The sequence below is a fragment of the Phalacrocorax carbo genome, chromosome 10 (genome assembly GCF_963921805.1).
Source record: "Phalacrocorax carbo chromosome 10, bPhaCar2.1, whole genome shotgun sequence".
Taxonomy (NCBI): Eukaryota; Metazoa; Chordata; class Aves; order Suliformes; family Phalacrocoracidae; genus Phalacrocorax; species Phalacrocorax carbo.
The window spans coordinates 11,118,145-11,133,113 of NC_087522.1; the positions used below are offsets into that span (position 1 = coordinate 11,118,145).

At 39.3% G+C, this 14,969-nt stretch overlaps 1 protein-coding gene across 2 annotated transcripts in view; it reads right to left on the reverse strand.

Annotated features, from left to right (window-relative positions):
- The window catches only part of BMERB1 (bMERB domain containing 1), a 74,419-nt gene that overhangs the window by 12,878 nt on the left and 46,572 nt on the right, over nt 1-14,969 (reverse strand). For both annotated transcript variants that reach the window (XM_064461862.1, XM_064461859.1), the window contains exon 3: nt 903-976. In XM_064461862.1, the coding sequence (XP_064317932.1) occupies nt 903-976 (74 nt within the window). The remainder of the gene's footprint in view (nt 1-902; nt 977-14,969) is intronic.

Below are 14,969 nucleotides of genomic sequence, written 5' to 3' on the forward strand. Positions count from 1 at the left end.
ACCTTCTCTCTCCTTTCTGGGCAGAAAGTTGTCCTTTAAAGGTGCACAATAAAACGGGGTGGGGAGGGGAGAAAGGAGTGTAACCAAAGGAGAGGCAAAACTTGTCCTTAGTTAGGCAGCAGCACATAATTTCTGAAGGGTGCTAGAGGCCATGCAGTAATATCTAGTGTAAGTGGCCCACTGCATTTGCTGAGTGTTTTGCAGGATCTGTCTACCTTTTTTCTTGAACAGAGTAAGGCTGTTGTAGATGATCTAGAATGGTAAAACTGTAGTGAAGCAAAATTCCTCATTGATTTCAGCTGGAGTTTGGAGTTAAGGACTACAAAACTGCCCACAACCCCATCCCTTCTTAGAGCAGTGAATCTGCAGAGAATTAAGGCAAAACACCAAGCAGGCTTTTGCCCCTTGCTTTTTTCAGAAACCCATTTAACTTTATTCTAGAAGGTAGATTTAACTACAGGTGTTACAATGAATTGGTATATCTAGTTAAAAAAAAGAACAATCATGTTCACAGTGATGGTTATAAATCCCTCTCCTTTCTCCCTTTTATCTCTCATATCTCAGCACTGTCTTTTCTACCTGACAATCTCCATGCCACTTGGTTCCCTTGAGATTGCCAAGGGAGTGCAAGAACTAAGGAATGTGCACCTCGTTTGAGTGATATTTGAAGGGTTGCTGCCAAGGGAGCAGTGAAATACAGCATGAAAAGAAGATTAGAGACCAGGAGATTAAAGATAGAAAGGAAAATGGGAAGGAAAAATAAGGACTAGAGGAAAGAGAGATGAAACTCAACCTTGGGGGGAGATTTCTGATTATTAGGGGCAGAGGTGTGTTCCTGACACCATCCCCACCTGTGCATCACCCAAGCATTTTCCTAATATTGGGTTGGAGATAGCCATTACCTGGGATTGCTACCAAACTTTGCAGCTCTTTCTTAAGGTTCATAATGTCTTTGCACAGCTGGATGTCATCCATCCTGCAGAAACAGAAAAACCATGGTCAGAGACATGCAAACTCCCTCCTGTGTTGATGAGATTTAGCCAATCTCATCTGAATATATGATACTATTTCTTGCCTGGGACCTGTGCATAAACCTGAAATGCAGAGGTTTAACCTTGGGATATTGATACTGTTCATTCACCAATTTAACAGATAGCAAAAAGCATTTAATACTAAATGCCTGTTGAGTCCTTGACTACTTGTCTTACTGGGATCTAATTTGTGTGTCGGTCATATCTGTCACTGCAGATTATTTCAGATGCCTTTTTCTTTCTTGAATGTCACCGAACATTCTGGAATGGGCATCTGCATATTTAATAGTAATGAAAAAAAAAGGTATGCCATATTGTACATACTGCAGCAACAGTTTTCACTAGGGAAAAGAGCAAGGGTGAGAATAACAGGGAGCCTAGGAAGGGGTAGCAGAAGCTGATACATTATTTGGCACAGCCAAGACAAGGTTTATATTCCTCTGCCAACTTTCTTTGTAACCTTACTAAAAACTTAGCCCTGATACCAAAGATCTGGAAACTGTCATAATTTGGCATCTAACTATTTTGAGGTCCTAGGCCTTGGGTGAATGTCCTCCATGGTTGATGTGAGTGCTTCAAATCCTTGATGTGCGCAAAAAGTCCGTTAATGTTAAGAAACAGAAGACAGCTAAAAAAAATATATCTAATATTTGCAGAATGCACTGCACCTTCAGTGCTTATTGAAACTGATACCTATCCGGAGAGCTGCTATACTGAATTATTCCCCTGGAAGCTAGCAAACTTCAGCATTAGCTTCCTGGCAAATATTTTATTCAGTGTCTCAGCCATATTGGCAGGCAAAGCTCAGGTGTTGGTTCTGAGGTGTGCATCAGGGGCTTCCATTTTTGAAATCACGCCCTGAAGAATACAAAAAACAGCCTTTGTGATTAATTGTACATTCTTCAACTTGGATGTCACCAACACTATCCTTGCCCACAGATCTTCAAGTCCTTGTTTCATAATCCTGTGCCTGAAGGTGGATTGCCTGTTGCCTAAGCACCTGAAGGTAGCTGAAGTGCTATCAGAACATGGGTTGTCACAGAGGTATTTCAAGGGAGGAAACTTGGGAGATTAGTGTGTGTGTGTATGTGAGAGCAAGTGCACAAAGGATAATGCAGTCAAATTACTGAATTAAGTGAGGAGTCGAAAAAGTAGGTGTTCTGGCACAAATAAGATTTTAATCACAACCCAAGAGCTTTTTTCCTCCCTGCTGTCTCTGCGTGGAACACAGGTCTCTGTAGGGAGCTGTCCTTCAGCTGCTTTGCTCATGTTATTAAAAGATGTTGATCTTTTTATTATTTGCTGCTTTGGTTAACTCCATCTTGCCTGTTCCACTACTTTCATTGTGCTATGAAAGCTATTCCTGCTGCCTTTTTAATTCTCTCTTCCCAAAATATGACAGTGAAATATCTCTGATAATAACCTTTATTGCTGACAACTTTTTGTTTATGCACCACTGTCACCTCTGCTAGGGATCTGTTCTCCTACCATACGTCTGTCTTGTAAGACTTTGTTTTATTGGGAAGAGCAGCACACTAGCCTCAGAGTCCATGGTTCACTGCTGTATGTATTTAGGACACTTGGAGGCAGAGGTGTTTATACTGATGATTATTTTTACTTGGGCTCCCCATATTATTCATGCTGATCACAAGCAAAGTCTGTTTTACTCTTGAGATCCATCATGCTAAATGGTACTGAAATTACTTTTATCAATTAACAATCTTAAAACACTATCCCCTCAGGAGAATCAATATTCAAAATGTGCTGGGCTGTGAGCAAGCCTCACAGCTCCTTATCCATTTGGTGTTCATGCAGTTGGGTGTTATATTAATATAATGAGTGTTAATATATTTGAGAAAAATTACCATGATTAACAAAGATTACAGTTTCTTGTTGAGAAACGTTCAATATTGAACTGTTGTAGTCAAATGATATCTAGGGCCCAGACCTTCAACTAGTGAAGAGAACACTGAGTTCCTACAAGAGTTTGCCATGACATACAGAAAGAAGATACTATTTTTTTCTCTATCAGGTAGATTTGGCTTCATGCTGGGAAGATCTGAAAGATACTAGTTGAAATACTTCACTGTATCAATTTGGATCCCTGTCTTCCTCAGGGAACTCCCAAAAGCTAATGTCACTCCTATTCTCTCAGGATTTTCAGGAATGTAAAATATCTTTGGCAGTACATTCCAAGTGAGCAAGATCATCAATGTTGAGTAGTCCCTACAGTCCTTTGCCACAAATTGAGCATAAGGTACTGGCCTCGTATTGCAACTGTAGTTGCAAGTCCTCCCATTATTTTGGCTCTCAATCTCACTGCAAAGCATATAGCTAACACATTCCACATATATTCTTAGCATCTCTTTTTAATGAGACCTACATTTTGTTCCTGCCTTGTAACTCGGGAAAGAAGTAAATATGTGGCCAAACATGTAGGGGCTGTAACAGCTCTGTGACAATCTGAATTCCAAAAGTCGTAAGCCAGACAACCTCTCCAGAGTCCCAGCTTTGTAGGCTAGTGCATTTTGATGATGGACAAAGACTAAACCCACCACCTGTACCAATCCCCTTAAGCACATGGAACATCTTTCCCCTCATCTGTGTCTAACAGCCTTTGTGTTTCATCCACTCCATGGTGCTGATTAGGAAAAAATAAATAAGAAGAAGATATGGTTAAATGACTAAAGGAGGGGTATGGGACATATTTATAAAAGCCATGTGAAGGCTTCATCCATCTGACTTAATGAAAGCAGGAGGTATAGTTGATTCTAAATGTAAAGCACATCTCACATCTGCTTGCAAATAATACTGAATGTAGGGCTACATTACTGTCCCGGGCAAAAGTCACCTTGTTGCCCTGACAGAAAAGGTTAGAGGAAGAACTCCTGGGAAAGAAAGCTCTTGGAAGGCCATTCAATCTGTGCTGGTTCTTCCCCTTATGCTCTGGTTCTTGGATGTGCACAGTTACAGGAAGGCCAGGAGAAGCTAATGCTGCTTCTGAAAAAAAAAAAAATACCAGTGGATGTCTCATCTGAAAGCTGGAGAGTCAGGAGGGTTTGGCTGAGAGCATATTTGTATTAACATCAGACCTCTTTAGGAAGTAAAAAGAGCTTTTGGGAATCTTAAAGAGAGCAGAAAGCTGCAGAGTAAATGAAACTCCTTTGGGTCCCCTAACCTTCTACAGAGAAGCTGGGCCTAATCCTGCAGCACTTTCTCTCCTGTAAGTCAAATCTATCAGAGTGCAAGACAGGCAAGAGGTGAAGTTACATGGACTATTGTCCAGCTTATTTAAGAGCACTGTTATGCTCCCTGTGCACCTGGTGCTCTTCTTGAAGGAGAGCAGCACAGTCAGGTTGTTGGTCTCTGCAGAATGCAATGGCTTTTTCCCTATGGATGGCCTAAGCATGGCCTAAGGTACTGAAATGACACCCTCCAGGCCTGTTGAAGTCATCTGCAAAGCTGCTCGAGACACCTGCATAAAATTTGCAACATATGAACAATCTTTGCTGAACTCTCTGTTCTCTTGAATAGCTAGTACATTCTTCCCAGTCCCTGTGAAATCGTTTTTTTGATGTAGAAAAAACATCAGTAAAGCAAACAGCAGATACAGTATGTAATTTTTACCCCAAAACTGAGCTTTAAGTGTCAGCCCAGCAATCCTAAACACATGAGTTATGAGTATGATAAAACATTTCTCTTATTAAGAGCCCAAATCCATTCCTGGAGTAAATGCAATAGTATTGAACTAGGGATGACTCCTCAGTGTGCTTTCATGTATTCCTGACACACTGTCTGCAATTCTGCTTTTCTGTTTCTTGATGGCTTATTGCAAGAAACCCTCTGTATGCTTGGAGATATCACACAAGGATGTATTATTCTTTCCTCTCTTGGTATTTTAAGCTATATTATCGAAACCTAAAAGCAGGCTCTCTGCCCAAAAAAAGATAAGATAGCTCATAATGAATAAACAGCACGAGCAAAAGGTTTTCTAAACATGTCACAAAATGACAGGAAAATAAGCGGGTCGGCAGAGTGTGCAGTAATCTGGCGTAGTGACTCAGCCCCAATATGTGTTTCTGTGGTCCAGTTACCAGGAGAATGCTCTGAGCGCTGTCATTCCCATAAGATCCACAAGTGTGGTGACAGCATGAGTCACCTCTGCCATGCACCATCTGGACTGAGGGGGAGCAGGGCAAGGAAACAGAGAGGAGAACTCCCATTCAGCTGTGCCCTGGCAGGTCTCAGAGGCTGTGGAAGATAATGGCAGTAGGACTTTAAAAATAAACATTCTGTACTGGACATAGAAGTGTTTTGTTTTGCTTTAATATAAATTATTACATAACAGCTACATTTTTCTGCCTTCAGCTGAGGAAGAAAACCAAATTCCCTAGCGTAAGACCTAGGTATCATTTAGAGCCATGGATGGAAAAAACCAAAAAATGATAGTAAAAGGCAGTAGGAAATCACTAAACGCTCACCTTAATGGTCAGCCAAAGGAAAACAGATAGCCAGCAAGTTTGTCAAATGCTTAATATTTGCGAGTAAGAATTATTAATAACAGCTACATACACATCAAGTATCTTTTTCGTTGATTTCAGGACGAGCAGAGCATTTCAGTGTGTCTAGAGAATTGCTGCCTTTGCTGAATGACTTTCAAAGCTAGAAATAGACCTGTGCTCCCTCTAGCATAAGATGAGGTCTGAGATGCTTTTGTTTTCTGTTATTGCATTAAAGTGCTTGAACGTAAAAAATGAATGTACAGTGGTTTTGTTGGTTTCCTTCCCTCTCTTCCAAGAGGGTTTGCAGGCACTTGGGTTACTTTTAGTTCTGTTTTAATAGATTCCTATCCCAGAAGTAAAATGATTGTTAGTTTCTGAAGACTTTAATAGTACCAGTCTATATGGCCTAAGAATCACATGTCACGCTAAGTCACGAGTTGACATGAGTATGCGTATCTGGAGACGGTCTCAATATAGGGATAAGAAGATCATCTCCTTGGTGGTGTCACCAATGAACATGCTGGATACCAGCCAAGAGCAGCCAGTAGTGATGGAGAAATTTGGGTGATTGAAGTAAAGAGCTGTGCAGAAGTGAAAAGAGAATTGCTACAGATAGAGATGGTAATGTGTTCTTAAGCTGCAGATTTGTTAAAATAAAGACTGAGGTTGGGAGGAGGGACATTAGTGGCAGCTGCCTTTGGGAACTGAAGGTGCTTAAGGCCTTGCCAAAGCTGTGGGGAATCTGCAATGGTGAAAGTATTCTGGGAATAGAAGAAAACAAGAAGTTTATGTATACCCCTCTTCTACATTTGACTCCATTTTTGTCCCTGTCAACTCATCTTAGTTTCTTAAAGCTTCTAATTATATATCTGTGAAATCACAGGCAACATTTAATGAATATAGCACACATTGTCTGAGTCATTATGGTGTGTGTTTATCACCTTATTATTTAGCTCAGCACCTGGTGCTGCTCAGGCTGGAAGACACAGAGCGGGCAATTAAGATAACAGATTGCTGGCCAGCCTGCATGGCAGGTGAGGTACAAATCAAAAGTCCTATGATTAACTTTAACTATTAAAATAAGTGTGTCTATCTTTTCTTGTTAAAAGTGCTCTCTGATGGAGGAACAGTGGATAAAAGCACTGGACTACAACTTTCAAAGTAATGTAATTCAGCTGTCATTTCAGACGATTGAAGATGGCAGGACTTGAAAATCTCAGTCCCTGGAGGTCATATTTAAGGCGTATTTCACAGAAATTCTAACGAAGCTGTCTGTATTTCATTCTCATTGACATTGTTAAATTCTCTTGAGCTTGGCTATCTCCTTGGCCAGTTATGAAGTTTTACTGTCAACTTCAACAGTAACAAGAGAAACTTTCCTGGAAATGTCCCACTGTGGAGGGTAATATTTCTCTGCATGGCAAAAATTGACTAAGTTAATTTGTCTAAAAACATACACTAGAGAAGTTTTATTTAAATTCAGGAGTATCTAACCCCATTGCAGTAGCATACAGAAGACTGCATGTAAAAGCATAGGACCAATTTATGTGCATGATTCATTTTAAACAGTCTGGTAGGGTTTTTTTTTTTGTTATTAGGCAGCAGAAGAACAAAACTCTAGTTTTGCCTATGTATTGTCTCTAGCAGAATTGACGACAAATTTCCTTCTTAATTTGTCTCCATATTTGTTCTTTTCTTATTTTTAAAACCAGAAGAGCAACTATTTGGTATCAAAGTTGAAAAGAATATAAAGGTATGTGGTACCAAATTAAACATTGACAGTCTGTCCATTTCAGGACTTTTCAATTTACTGTTGAATCATCACTGATCTATTTATCACTCTCCTTTTTATAGCAGAAGGCAAGTGAGAGAGACCACTGGAATACCACAGGTCAAGAGTTACATGTTATTACATGGCATCCTTGCCTATAGGAAGATAAACTGTGCAAAAGGGTGGGCCTCAGTAATTGTGAGTACTATATATGCATGATGTATTACGAATAGCTTATCCTGGATACATGTTCTCACGGGAGACAATTCATTCTACCATCCATGCATGCAAACTAGACCACAGGTAGCTAAGAACTGGGAAATCAAAACCAGTTTGGGATTAAAGGTTACATTTGGAAATACAGTGCTAAATTACTGACCTAAAAATTACTAAATCAAAGATTAAAGATACCCAGAGCTCCTTCCTTTTCTATTAACAGCGATTTGTGACAACCACAACATATATTCAATGTAGAAAATGCTATTTAAAGAAAATTTTCTATTAAATAATTATTGTCCTAGCTGTCCATCCAGGATAAGAATGAAAATTCCTCCTTTTCAATTTTTTTCTTTAAGGCATAAACATCTCAACTAACAGGCACTAAGTCTACAATTCATTAAATACTTTGCTAATTATATGTTTATCATTATACAGCACTTTAAAAATGCTTTTCCTTTCTAAACATTTTAACGTAGCATTTTTACTGCCACACAGTTGAAAATGTAATGTCACATTTTCCTCTGGGGTTGATTGTTTGCTGTCAAACAGGGCAAAGTCGATGGCTCTGCAGAGAGATCAAACTGAACAAAGGCATTTTTCTTTCCTCTTTGAGAGCTGATTTGTATTTATACTTTCAGCTTGAAGTACAGTCTAGAATTTTGCAATTCTGTCCTGAACTCATGTTCCTGAGGTTTCCAGGCTCCCATCTGGGAGCTGGGAGACTCTCACCAGAGCTGGACCTTGCAGGAGTTCCCAGATCTACAGTGGGCATGCTGACACCCTTGAGGCCCCTAGAGCCATGGCAGTCTGCTAGAAATGCCGTCCCTAATCTCAGAACCCTCGAGCTTTGTGTATCTGACAACTTTCACAGAAAGTTGGTTGCACCATTTCCCAGCTTACAGTTTCCTGGTTATTTTCTCAGTGACTCTGGGTATTTGCAGGTGAGACACTACTGCAATGTGCTTGGGACGGGAAAGGTGAGTGGTGGTACACAGTCACAGCCACAGCCACAAATTAATCCTGTCTTGCAGAAGGGTGTGCCACACCAGGCTATATCAACAGGACAGCCATGGTATCCCTCATAAAGCTGGGCTTAGTATTTTCCCTAATGGTACCTTATCTTATGAAGCTGACAACCTGACATGTACATTTATTGAAAAATATATATCATCACACAACTGCCCCCTTCTCTACAGCATCCCAAAGTGCATCCTATGTTCCTAGAGCAAGATACAATCAGGAAAAAAAAAGGAAGGAATTCACAGTAAGTTATATTGTATTGTTAAGATTATAGAACTGTGAAGGAGAAAAGATTTATTACTCCTTTCCATGAAAAGACAGATCTTATCAGAAAACACTGATGACAACAACTCTATTCATGAAAAAAATCTGGTTTTGTTGGTGTTATTTCTTTGCACTATATCAACAGCTAGGTGCCAAACTCAGAGAAAACTACTAGATGCTGTACATATAAGTAAACAGTCCTAAGAGAACTCCATGCTTAACCTTAGAGGAGAGAAAATTGGTAATATATAGTACAAAGATAAAAAGTAGCAGAGAAAGAATCAAAACTAGCCAAGGGTGATGCTGAGTGTGTCACCATTTTTACCCATGGTATTAAGCCACTGAGAAGTCATAGTTGATGCTACATTAGTGAGTCCCTAGAAACAGAGATAAAGTATTTGGTTGAAAAACTAATTAAAATTCGCAATGAACTTAGTTCATACAAAGACAGCAATCACTGCTGCCTTTTCTCACTTCAGAAGGGAAACACTGCACGTAAGCAGGCTTTGTCGTACAGTATTACTTTTCCAGTTTAGCCAGTAATGAGAGACTGTTTATATTCCCACTTCATGTGAGTCTACGAGATTTACTGCACTCATTCAAAATGAAATACAGGACTTCTAAGTTATTTTATTGAACATTATCATGACCAATGGAATTAACCTCTCACTTCTGCAGTTCTTGTGTAGCTTGATGTTGCTTTACTTTGCAAGCGTTGCATAAAACCAGGCAATTAGCAGACATACATACCTTTTTGTACATTAAAATACCAATCTGCTGTGCATCCTGCAAAAGACATGAAGGTAAGAATCCTATCTGACCTCTGTTGATGTGTTGTCCTTAGAAGGAATATGGACAATAAACTTTTCTCCATGATGAATTTGCCCTAAATTTGAGATTCTACCATTATGTCAAATACCTTATAGAATGACCATTGCTGACTATGCCACCCCTACTACTACTAGCAATGGGTACTTCCATGTCACAGCAGCAAAAGAGAGATTTATGGTTTTTCTGCAAAGTGGGAAAAGGATAAAGGTTAAAAGGCAAGTAAAGAAAAAGTAAGCCTGATGGGAAGCAAGAAAAAAAACCAAACCCAGGGATTAATTATGTACTCTGGGCAGCTCATGAAGCTGCAGGACTGCTGGTATGAGTTTATTACCAGGACAAAATCAAGTTGCAGCAAACTTATCTACATAAAAGGTAATGTTCCAGGGATTACAAGCAAGCAAATAGAATAGTGTAAAATGGTGTAAAAACCTGAATGAATCCATGGAGAATCTGGATGATATAGATATTATGAGCACTCTGGAGATGAGAGAGTCATCTAATAGTGTGTAGTGAGACCGTACAATGACCAACTTTAATTCTGCTAAGCCAATGTGGAGGTGAATTTGGCGTTTTCACCATATTAGTTTAGCAGTGTAATAACCACACAGACGTTATGCAAATACTCTGTGTGTTATAATATTTTTACAGACAAAACAAGTTTAATGAGGTAAAACTATTTTCAATAATTTCCTAAAGCAACCTAAATACGACTTACTATTTAATATCTTATATTTCCTATACATGGCAGAAATAACCACTCCCAGCTATCACAGGTGGAAGCAAATTCCACAGTTTTAGTTCAAGGTCATCCAATATAGCTGATTTCAAGTTTTGCTTTCCATCTGGAAAGCCAGCAGTATCAGGCACTGGCACATTTCCCACGGAGCATGTTTCATGATGACAGTGAATGCTGTTTTATAAGAACGCCATGCCTTTTCTATTCACAGGCATAGGCAGTAACTGTGGGTGATAAAATCTCACCTCTGCTATTAATATTTCCTGGTTCAGACTATGCTAATACATTTTAAAATCCATGAATTTTGCACTACAAATTATTTGGAGGTTCAGTTTTGATTTGTTCCTATATCATATATAGGTCTGAGGTTTTGCTGCCCGTTTCCTCTGTCAGCTAAACGGAGCTAACACATGCATTATCCATTTTTACAATTGTGTCTTTCAGCACAGTGAATTTCCATGCCTCCCCAGTGATATGAATCCTAAACTGCTTCTGAGGTCACACACAAGTATCCATAGCAGTAACACATTAAATGTGCAACAAAGAGGATGCTGCCTGACTAGCTCCCTCAGCTTTTGGGTCTGTTACCTCACAAGGAAAAGAAAAAAAGGAAGTGGGGCAGGAGAATTTGAAATGGAGAAAGAATACATGTTCTGAAGTGGTATGTTTACTTTCCTTAACAGCAAAGGCAGACTGAAAATTTACAGTTTGACCCAAAACCTCTTTTTACAGAGAACATTTTAAGAAATGAGCTGAGAGAAATGAGCTGAGAAGCAAATGAGGGGGAATGCTGCCTAGCTATAAACTGATGCTTTTTCTGTACATATTGTCTCCTTTATATCAATATGTGCTGAGTCCTCAGCTTTTCTGAAAATAAACCCAGAAGAGCTGAAGATAGTGTATGATGGCTTTAAGCTATATTTTCATTTCCTGGGCTGCTGGAGATGGTCACAACAGCTCCTGGCATAATTTTATGAAATTTCACAGTATCAGTAGTATAGAAGGAGAGATATTACAAACAGCCACAATTGCTACATAACCTTGACATATCCTGGGCACTAAGTGAGGCAGGGTCTTGAGACAAAAATAGGATTTGATAATGTAATTACAGAGGAAACCACAGTGCATCTGCTCTGCTGTGACTATGGCTGCCTGAGCTAAAATATGATTGTACAATGTAAATTGTGGCGTTACCTAATTGAGGAAGGCTTGATTTTATAATCTGAAAATTGGTTCCATGTAAACTTTAGGTAATTCTTCATAGCAAGTGGGTATTCAGCTGGAAATAGTATGGACTTCCTGGATATGAAGAGTACAGCTGTCTTCAGCTGCCCTTCTTTTCTTTTTAAGAGGCAATAACAGCACGGAGCAAAGCAGAAGACAGGCTTACGAAAGCTAATATCTGACTTGCCACTTGCACCAAGGTCTGAGAAACATCATGACCTGTTAATCAATTGCTTCAGCTGATTTTACTTTCTTTATTTCTTTGTATAGATAAAAAGAAAAACAAGGATTATCAGAAAGCTGACCTCTTTTAAAGTACACACTACAAGATGAACTATGTCACTGTGGTATATAGCATGTGATCTGTTAAATAGATACAAGAGTCTAGCTGCTTCGCTTTTCAAATAAAAAAATTTCAGGGGACAGGCTAAGAACATGCTGTCACACATCTGATTTTATTGAGCTTCACTCAGCAAAATTAAAAAGCTGTGTTTTGCAATAAGAAGCCTCACAAATTTGAAAATCAGAGATGTCAATTGGAGTTTCCTGTACTGTATGTTTTTGCTTCACTTCAGAGTGCAACAAAGTTACACTGTTTAGATGTATCTTTAAGTGCTTAGTTTTTAATTACTGAAATGAAGTCTTGCATTATGTTTAGTACACCAGTAAGGAATTTCCACTTCTGTCTGCAAGGCAGAGACAAAAAAACATACAAAGACTGACTACAAAAGGAATGCAAAAGAGAGAAAAAGCACATGTATTGAAACTGTACAGATACTCATGGTCTTCACTTAAAAGTTTTTGGTGTTTCGTTTTTAAATGGTAATTCCTGTTTCCACTGTTCTTACTGCATGTTCACTTTTTCTGTATTTTGGGGAAGTTTTTCTTTAACACAGCGATAGGCAGACTACAGAAATATCTGTATTTGTCTAAGAGCAAACAGGTACTCCCCTTCAACAGTAACTTATTGGTCTGTCTCACTAAAAACAGTATGTATTGCTCTGTGGAGTCATGGACAGTACATGATTTGTGGGCCTGGTATAGAGATGCGGACAAATTGCAACACCTTCTTAAAAATAACTTCTGAATTTTAAAGTAATTTTGCTGGATATTAGTACATACCTGACTTGTCCACCAGTCAGGAATGATGTAATTTCTGGAAGCTGTCAGTAGATGTCTGACAGACAGTTTAATTTTCAGAGCTGTGCCCCCTAAACTCCACTGAGTTCAGGTCTGGAGCAGGTTACATGGCCTTCCCGGGTGCTTCATGCGATGATCTGACCAGTCAGTGTTTTTGTTGAAGGACAGGTGGAAGACACATGCATTTAACAGCCCTGCATCCAAATATCCCCCGGTTTTCATGAATGCCTCCTGGGATGGACTCGCCAGTGCTCCACTGCCTCCCACTGGAGCCACGGACTGGAGGTAGTCACTAGAAAAACATAGATTTGAGTGCCTTAGCTAGCAGCTCATGGCCATCTATGCACACAGCCCAGCAGACAATAAGGGGAACGTCAGAGTTTGTGAGGAAGGAAAAAAAATCCTCAAAGCTGTTCCAAGAAGGCGGCAGGTGTCAGGGTAAGTGTTGCTGCAGTGGCCCCACAGACAGGGCAGCCATTTTGTATTGTGTGGTTAAACTGCCACAGAATGGTAGCCATTTTGTCTCAGCTGCCGCAGACCTTGTTTTACCTGTGAGAGCAAGCAGTTAGCACTGCCTTGCATGGCTCTGCAGTCGAAGGGCACCTATGAAGGACTCCCTCTAAATGTTAAAAATAAAGTGTGCCCCTTATTAAAGGAATTTTTGCTGCCCTTTCCCTTCTTTAACCAGAATCACAAACGTGCAGGCAGGTAAGGTCTCTTATGTGGTGACTGACTTCAGTGTCATGTGAGTTACTGTTGCTGACTGGGTGTCCAAATCTCTTTATAAAGGTGGAAAAGTTCTTTCTGAGGAGATTAACCTTTCTATCGATGGACCAGAGCGAAGATCATGAGTAATTCTGATATCCAGCACAGCACAAAGCAACTTGCTTATTCAGTGTGACTGTTGCAAAGAGGTAGAGGGAAATTCATAAACCAGAAAAACAAGCTTTGATGTTTTAACTCAATATTTAATCACAGAAATGTATGTGAAATTTCTTCAAATATAATTGAAATATTCCTCACTTCAATTTCGAAAACTAAAAAGCTGGGTGTCTTGAACTAATAGTATGTTTGACAGACACAGGCTAACAGATGAGTTTACAGAGTTTGCTTGGATATCTAGAGGTCCCTTCCAACTCCTACCATTCTGTGATATGTATGAGGAAAAAAACCCACATATAGTTTTGTATGGCTTTTGAACACTACTTTGTACCACTTTTTAAGCCTAATACTATTAAATTCTTTTATTTTGTAGTTTAATCCCACTGTCTGATTTTCAAATATTTAGGACTTGCTTTGAAATAATAATGATGATGATTAAGTATCTGGCTTTTATTTCTTCACCATCCCACTCTTTCTTTCACCCCTACAGGGTGACTCCTTTAAAGCTTTTAGTGATGATGAACTGTTCAGTAAAGATTTTATTTAGATACTAAAGTGTTATCAACTGCGAGTACTGTAATGTAACATTTGTGTAGTGACGTAGGAGCAACATACATCATTTTATCCCTTTTGTTGTCCTACAGACTTCATTATTCATTGGTGTTACTTTGTTCAGTGAGGAGAGAGAATATGGACCTCATAGTATTACTATGGTAAAAATAAGGCCTTGATGCCTTAACTTTCAAAGCAAGGAAAGCTGTCTATGTTTTGCTGAGGAATCCCTCATGTAGTGCTCACGATGCTTGAAGAGAGACAAATGCTATATAGATCACAGCTGAGGAACTGCCTGGAAGAATATTACATTATCAATGTCATCTCACATATCAGCAGGTAAAGTTTTTACTGGTTCATGCACACAAGTGTGAAAAATGCAAACCAACTCCAGGTCCGCTGAGCATCCAGACCTTGCTAAGGTTTTTCCTTTCAGTTGGGTTTGGTTTTTTGGTTTTGTTTTGTTTGGTTGGTTTTTGGTTTTTTTTTTTGTACTGGCTGATATGCTAACCTGGAACAGTTCTCTGCCAAATGTCCTTATTTTATGGCTACTGCATTTTTTTGGGGCAGAATGTTTACATAACAGTTAAAGACAACACATGTTGTTGCAAAGCTGTTTCAAACATCAGTAATGTGAGTTTTATTATTATCTCATCTCAATTGTCTTTGTGCACCTTCTTCAAGGAAAACAGTAATTTCAATTAGCAGTCTTAGAGCAAGTTCCTTCCATGGATTAAACCTGCATCACTCTGACAGGGGAAGAGCTTGCTCTGATTTCCATCAGCAACAGGTCTAGC